The 8,308-nt window shown below is 43.0% G+C and overlaps 1 protein-coding gene across 1 annotated transcript in view; it reads right to left on the bottom strand.

Moving 5' to 3' along the window:
• UACA (uveal autoantigen with coiled-coil domains and ankyrin repeats) overlaps window positions 1-8,308 on the bottom strand; it is a 71,903-nt gene that overhangs the window by 49,223 nt on the left and 14,372 nt on the right. The window contains exons 4-5 of the mRNA XM_006161325.3: window positions 2,310-2,374; window positions 1,370-1,427 (exon numbers count right to left, since the gene is read on the bottom strand). Coding sequence (XP_006161387.1) covers window positions 1,370-1,427; window positions 2,310-2,374 — 123 coding nt within the window. The remainder of the gene's footprint in view (window positions 1-1,369; window positions 1,428-2,309; window positions 2,375-8,308) is intronic.

The raw sequence follows: 8,308 nt of genomic DNA, 5'->3' as shown, positions 1-8,308 counted from the left end.
TTTTTTTTTTTTGTTGGGTGGTGGGGAGAGGTTTTTGCTATAGGGCACGTGCGCTCACCAGAAAGACAGAGAGAGACACAGAGAGACAGAAAGTGAGAAATCACCCCCCAGGGGGAATGGCCATGCTGCAATCCCTTCTCCTCCCTTCTCCTTCGGGATCTTGGGCACGCACGCACACACGCTCGGCGTGAGTTTAAGCCACCGGGTCCAGGACTTGAACTGTGGTCGGCTACACGGGAGTTCAGCAACATAGCCATTTCGCTAACTGCTGGTCCCCAAAGTACTTTCTTTAACATACTTAATGAATAATGCTGATTGTTTAGAGACCAAGTATGATAAACAAAGTATATGAAATTACAAGTATAAATCTTTTTTAAAAGAAAGCACATTTCAGTGATATGAGGTCAGCATTAACACCCCTAACTCAAAATCTCCACCACTAATTAAGATATTAATTATGCCAGGCACTTTGTATGATTTAATTATGAGTATGTATTGCAGTATTATTAGTGACTTGACTTTACAAATGAGAAAAATACAGTTCAGACATGTTAGGAAAACAGTTTTCTGTTGCTTTGTTTATTTTTTAGGATTTTGCCATATGGCTCGTGTGCTTGCAGGAGAGACTGAGAGAAGAAAATTGAGAAATCACCTCCTAAGGAGATGACCACACCTCAATCCCTTTTCTTTCATTTTCCTCTTGGGATTTTGGGCACGCACGCACATACACCCAGCATGATTTTCAAGCCGCCAAGTCTGGGATTTGAACTATGGTCAGCCATGTTGGAATCCAGCACTTTAACCACTATGTCACCTTTTGGCCTTAAATGTAGTTTCTGAAAAAAAAAGTTGGGGCCAGGAAGGTGGCACAGTGGTTAAGGCGCTGGATTTCCATGTGGCTGACTGTGGTATGAGCCCTGGACCTGGTGGCTTGCTTTCTCACTTTCTCTCTCTCTGTCTTTCTGGAGCACATGTACCCTATAGCAAAACTTACATATGTAAAATAAATAAATAAATGATTTTTTTTCAAAGAAGAAGAAGAAAGGGAAAAGTCTTCCTCTTTCTCAATTCACATACACACACACACACACACACACACACACACGCAAACATACACACAGTGCTTGCAGCAGGGTTATGGCTAACTCATCTTGGTATCTTTAATAAACTAACTGACCTGTAAATATTGCTCGAATGAATCTTTTAAAGCTGTACCATCTAATAAATTTCAAACTTGAGTACACAAGAAATTTTAATAGTCTTTGCTTCTCCATGACTACACAGATCTGCGCGTGTTAAAACCCTGACATTAAGTTAAATGACTAGACAGTTTAACAGACGGCCATGTCCCCGTGAAACCTTTGCTCACCCGCATCGTGAAGCGCAGTCCTGCCCTGCAGGTCTACGTGCTCGGTGGGGCAATTGTACTGTCAAAACAGAGAAAATCAGCACCTTATGAGACATGATTTGCAAACTGAATATCCGGACTCAAATGCACAGTTGTTATTTAATCTGAAAATATTCCATTCACCAACGAAATGAGTGACTGCTAGACGATGCACTAAATATTGTGACATGAGACAAATGCAGTAACGCTACAGAACTGTAAATTAGCAGCACTGTCACCCACAGGAAACACATGGCACATTACAATAGCTTGGAATACAGAAGACGCTACAGAACTGTAAATTAGCAGCACTGTCGCACACAGGAAACACATGGCACACTACAATAGCTTGGAATACAGAAAACAGGTTACTGTTGGGTCTTTATTCCAGAGAAAAAAAAAACCCGAACCGCTGAAACAAAAAAAAAAAAAAAAAAAAAAAAAGGAGTCCTGCTATGAAACTAACAGTAAACATTTCTGGGAATGTGTGACTGTGCCCTTTGACCAAAACCTTCACTCTGTCAACCAGATCAGAGTTGTGTGTGCGCCTGGTGAAAGTGTGACCACGGTCTCAACACCAGGTGGGCTAAGTTACCTAAGCTCGCAGAGAAATACAGAGCTCTATGTTGTTGGCTTTATCTAAGTCATACTCTAGACAGCCGAAGGGAGACGGCAGATTCCAGTTGGGCCACCGTCAACAGGAAGGCCGAGCCTTTGTTGTTTATTTTAATTCACTGAGCTATGCCACGCACTTCCCTCTGCGTTTCTGCTCTGTACTGTTCGCATTCCTTCGTCAATGGTGGAGGCGAGGCTCACAAAGTGGGTCTACCCCATCTTTCATCTCAAGTTCCAAACACATTAAAATCACGGCTGTTACTTGCAGCCCCGGGAGTAGAGCTTCCGTATTAACCGCGTGCACTACCTGCAGGAGCTTCTGTAGGCACAGCGCGTGTCCGTACTTGGCAGCCAGGTGGAGGGCATTTCTCCCTACAACAGAAGTCATTTAAGATACAGATGAAGAGCTGCTTTCTCCACACATACATGTTCATAGAGATATGATTCTTCTCCCAAATTCATTAACGGAACACTTGATTTCCAAATTAATTTGTGCTTTCAGTTTCTATGATATCTCAGCTGTTTTGATTTTTTTTGGGGGGGGTTTGCCGTAGGGTGCATGTGCTCACCGGAGAGAGACAGAGAGAGGGAAAGTGAGAAATCACTCCCCATGGGGGATGGCTATGCCCATTCCCTTCTCCTCCCTTCTCCTCCTGGGATTTTGGGCACACACGCACATGCACCTAGCGTGATCTGCCAACTGCAGTCAGTTGTGTGGGAGTCCAGAGCCTTAACCACCATGCCACCAACTCATCTCCTATTTTGATATTTTAATAAGAAATAACATACACACCAGAACAGCTAATCATGTAAGTCCACACAAAATTCGTTAGGAGAAGGTATCTGAAAACCAGACTTGTTTCAATGTACTGTGCGTTAAAATGTGCATTTTTAAAGGAAGTATCAAAAGGAGGTAGGAGGGAAAGTGACTTAGCAGATCCCCTGAAAGGTACTCTGACTCCCGGGAAAGGCAAATGTTCAAAGGACGTCCTATCTCCAAACTCTTTCCCCACTGTGTCTCTTTACACATGGGTGACCCTCACTATCCGGTCCGTCTGCTACTAAGTGCATTGAGGGGAGGAGGGAAAAAGCAGCTACCTGCGCCACAAGGCCAAAGTGTCCAAGCAGATAAAACACAGACAAAAACAAGAAAGATACCTGCTGAGACCAGGACCAGCACAACCAATAAATGAAGCGGTGACGTTCTGAAGAGCTATGGTCAGTCCAGACCTTCTAACGTAAATGTCCCTCCACGTTGATGGAAAGCGTACCCAATCACGCACCACGTAACCAATTTCAGTCGGCACAGGCTGCACACATGACGTTGAGTGACAGGTCACACCACGTGGCCTAGGCGCCGTGGGCTACACACACCACCTGGGATTCTGTGGTGTGCTCTGTGACGCTTGCAAGGTCACATGTCTCCCAGGGCATCTTTACTGCCACGTGAGGCATGGCTGAGTAAGCGACAAACGCGTTTCTTTCTTCATTGGAAGGCAGCAGATGAGTGAATGTGGGCCTCTTTTAGAATTTCAGGGATCTTCAAGGATTCTCCTTACTAACTCAAGCACGATCCTTCCGACTCCGTCTCCCTCTCCCTCCCTTCCATTTCTGAACACAATGCTGGCAGAAAGTGCTGTCTTTCTTTGCTCATTCATGGAGTCATAGGAAAAAACACAGCTGTTAAGAAAACTCTCTGTTCTAGGTCAATTTCTATATTTATTCAAAAGTTGAATAGTGAGGTAGAAATGCAGAGAACTAATCTGTCAAGAATCCCAAAGAACTGACAATGGTTACCCTGACAAACAAACAAACAAAAAAAACCTATCACTCTTGGGGCCAGCAGGTGATGTGGTGGTTAAGGTACTGGACTGCCACATGGCTGACAACAGTTCAAGTCCTGGACCTGGCAACTTGAAATAAACGCTCGGCACCCCTTGGGGGTGATTTCTCACTTTCCCTCTCACTGTCTCTCCATCTTTATCCAGCCCTATGGCAAAAATCTTATTAAACAAACAAAAACCACATGCTCATTAAAGAAAAGCAATAGCTATATTGAAGTACTGCTTGAAGGTTTACCTTTGATATGCAAAGTTATGCTATAAGATTTTAAAGGAGAGAAATAACTACAGCTACTTGTAAGCAGAAGTGCAAGTAAGAGCTAGATTCTGGAGATCTAGCCAGGACAAGTCGTCACCAGCCATCTCCATCTGAGTTCTGAGCTGCCCCTTTCAGGGACTAGGACAACTGAAGATGTTTCTGCCCAGATTTCACCCTCCTGTCCCCCAGATCTAGCCAGGTGGAGCGCGTCAAAGGAGAGAAATAACTACAGCTACTTGTAAGCAGAAGTGCAAGTAAGAGCTAGATTCTGGAGATCTAGCCAGGACAAGTCGTCACCAGCCATCTCCATCTGAGTTCTGAGCTGCCCCTTTCAGGGACTAGGACAACTGAAGATGTTTCTGCCCAGATTTCACCCTCCTGTCCCCCAGATCTAGCCAGGTGGAGTGCGTCTTTATTCTCTCTGTCTCTCTCCATCTCTCTCTCTTTACAACTTCTTAGCCCCCCGGCTGCTTTACCTTGCTAATTATTACCTCCCCTCCCAAATGGGCCAGGCCAACCACCTATCTCCATCTGAGTTCTGAGCGGCTCCTTTCGTGCGGCGCAGTTTTCATTTTTTGCTTTAAAAGACATTGTTTTTCTCTTTTTTATTGTTATCGTCTTGTTTTTTCTTTGTTTACTTTTCCTTTTCCTTTCCCACTTATCCGCTCAGTCTCCACACATTGAGTTTCTAGACAGGTCTAGGTGAACAGTAGCCAAATATCTGAATACGTTGAGGGTCAGAGTAATCCTCAATTCCCATGGAATCTGCTGCACAGAGGGAGAAAAACGGAACTGCAGAGAGATTGCAGGTCACCTCCTCCTGCATGCCTCTGACTGCTCAGATTTAACTCGGAAAATGAGGAAAAATGTATAATCCATCAGATGACCAGGAACCACCACACAGGCACAAGAAATATGAACAGCCAGGAAAATCTCTCTCCCCTAAGGTAAAAGAATAGCTCCTCATCCTCCACAGACACTACAAGGGAACTTGTGGGAATGTCAGATAAAGAATTTAGAACATTCCTAGTGACAAAGCTAACAGAGATGCAAGAGAAGAGAGACAACAAACTCCAGAAGATAAAGGAGAAAAGAGACACCGAGTTCCAGGAGGTGAGGAAGTTCCTGCATTATCTGAAAGAGGAAATACACACCACAGTATACAATCAAATTAAGTTGTTAGAGATGAAGGCTGTAATATGGGAAATCAAACTTCTTTTCAGTATTAAAAGCAGATTACATTGTGCAGAAGATCGAATCTTAGGTGGAGAAGAAAGACTCTCTGACCTAGAAACATTCACCAAGACGACTGAGAAAATAACCCCCAAAAATGAGAATATACAAGTTAATACTAGATATCATTAAATGCCCAAATATCCAGATAATCAGTATCCCAGAAAGTAAAGAAACTAATAAGGGTACTGATAAGCTATTCCATGAAATCCTGGAAGAAAACTTTCCAAACCTAGAGAGGCACTCAAATATCCAGACCCCAGAAATACAAAGGACTCCACATAGAATCAACCCAAGAAGAATCAACCCAAGAAGATCTTCCCCAAGGCACATCATGGCCAAACTGACCAAAACGACAGACAGAGACAACATACTAAAATTGGCAAGAGAGAAATGTCAAGTTTACTTTCAAAGGATATTCCATCAGGCTAACAGCAGATCCCTCATTGGAAACAATGCAAACAAGGAAAGAATGGGAAAACACATTCAAAGTGTTAAGCGAAAAACAATTTCAACATTCTGGCAAGATTATCCTTCACATGGGAAGAAAGGACAAAAACATTTTCAGATAAACAAAACCTGAAAGAATTTACCAACACCAGACCAGCTCTCCAAGACGTTTTGAAGGGAGTGCTATATCAGGAAAACTAAAGTAGACACACAGAAATAAGAGTGCAAAAAGTCACCAAGAGAATGGCCAACCTAATGGTAGGGATAAGTCTCAAAGATCAAAAATAGCGTTGAATGTTAACTTCTAGAATTTCAACGGAAAGATGAGACCACAGTAACACCGCAAACTGAATAGAAGAGGGATTAATTATAGGAGACTGAACTGGTGAAATAGAATTTTATGACTTTTGTCTAAAACATTACTGATTTTCTTCTATGCTTTGTTTTCCAGATTTAAGGATTTTTGTCTCCTCTTGAACTGTTGATAGGTTCATCTACCTACTGTTTGTACTGAAGCCTAACCTTTTTCCTGGCTTTAATTCTTAAGCAACTTTCTCTTAACACTTTTTGATTTTGATCTATTAAAACTAAATTTGCTTTTCTTGAAATTAAAAATGCATTCAAAAATACTTAATGACTGCAGTAAGTTATATAGCCCCAGCTAGGTGCTACTTTATACTATGTTCATTCTGCTCACTGAGGTTTATGCCTACAGTCAGACATGTGTTCCTAGGCATGTATCTATCACCTGAGCTTGCTATTGAAAGTATTTAGATTAATTAAGATCTTTAGTGACTCAATAAAATGTGGGGGAAAAAAAGGAATGGGAAGTAACTGTAGATACCAGAGACCGTGTGGGAGGAGGGTGGGAAATGGCAGAGGGTGAGCGGTAGGGAATCAAGGAGGATTAAAAAAAAAAAAAAGAAGAAGCAAAATATTTAAGAAACAAGAAATGGAAAATTATTTGTTGGCGATAACAAGTACGGTAATATCCTTGATTGAGCCAACAGACAGTGTACTCTAGATGGAAAAATCCCTTTTGTATACTGTAATGATGTACAATGAATCAATGTAAATAAATTTAAAATGTAAACTTTTTTTTAAAAAATAGATTTTTACTGTCTGTGAGAAACATAGCTAACCACAGAGGGTCCCTGTGAGGCAGAAGGTAAAGACCGCAGCCTCTGACCACGATGTATCTTCCAAAGGGCTTGGGCAATTCCCTCACAGTCCACTGCTGGGGTTGATGTGAGCATAGGAGTTCATGTGCAAACGCTGCTCCACAGAGCAGCCTCCACATACAAGAACTGTATGTACATGTCAGCTATTCTTGCTGCTCTTAGGGAGGTCATTCTGTCTCCGTCACAAGAAACATCTACCAAATGCCAAAAGATCACTGCTAGTGGAGTCATGAGAGAATTTCAAAAAGCTCATGGAAAAAAAAAATTTAAGGTAGTGCAAAGACTTTTGACATTCATCTTTCAAAAAAATGTTTCAAGGAACCAGCAGTTAGCGTAATGGCTATGTCGCTGGACTCCCATGTAGTCGACCGTGGTTTGCGTCCCGGACCCGGTGGCTTAAAATTCACGTCAGGTGCGTGTGCGTGCGTGCCCAAGATCCCGAGAGGAGAATGGAGGAGAAGGGATTGCAGCGTGACCATCCCCCCCAGGGGGGTGATTTCTCACTCTCTGTCTCTCTGTCTCTGTCTGTCTGGCGAGCACACACGCCCTATAGCGAAAAAACCTCTCCAAAAAAAAAAGTTTCAAAAGATGCATGTGCTCACCAGAAACAGAAAAACAGAGACATGAAGAGAGGTGGGGAAAAGGAGAAAGCACCCCCCAATGGGAAGAAGTCAAATCACAATCCCTTCTCTATTTTCTCATCTTTCAGTATCCCATGTGTCTTCCAAGCTGCTGTGGCTGGGATTCGGACTGTGGTCAGCCATGTTACTGACTCCCTCAACCACCAGGCCACAGGGCTGGCCTCATAGCTTTTCCATAATACATATTCCTACAAACTTTTTGAAGATCCCTCATATACACAATAGCTTGTGAACATAAACTAAATGACCCCTAATAATTCTTCAAAACCCAAGACTTCAGGGTCTGGGAACACTCCTAAGACTAGTACTGGACTGCAGGCCCCAATTGCTCCTTAATCAAGTGGTCCCTCCCCTGGGAACCAACAGCTAGTGTAATGGTTACGTTGCTAGACTCTCACATGGACGACAGGTTTGAGTCCTGAACCTGAAGGCTTGAAACTTACACCAGGCACGTGTGGGTGTGTGCCCAAAATCCCAAGAGGAGAATAGAGGAAAGGGGATCGTGCTGTGACCATCCCCCTGGGGGATGATTTCTTGCTTTCTGTCTCTCTGCCTCTCTCTGCCTCTCTAGTGAGCATACACGCCCTATAGCAAAAATCTCAGTTTTCAAAAACGTTATCCTTCCTAAATTCCCTCTATGGGACCTCTCCCCACAACACTACCTTACAAGTAACCGTGTAACCTTACAAGTACATCTTTTT

This window comes from Tupaia chinensis, unplaced genomic scaffold, assembly GCF_000334495.1.
Source record: "Tupaia chinensis unplaced genomic scaffold, TupChi_1.0 Scaffold138425_1, whole genome shotgun sequence".
In the NCBI taxonomy this organism is placed as follows: Eukaryota; Metazoa; Chordata; class Mammalia; order Scandentia; family Tupaiidae; genus Tupaia; species Tupaia belangeri.
This window is presented reverse-complemented; position numbering and strand designations above follow the sequence as displayed.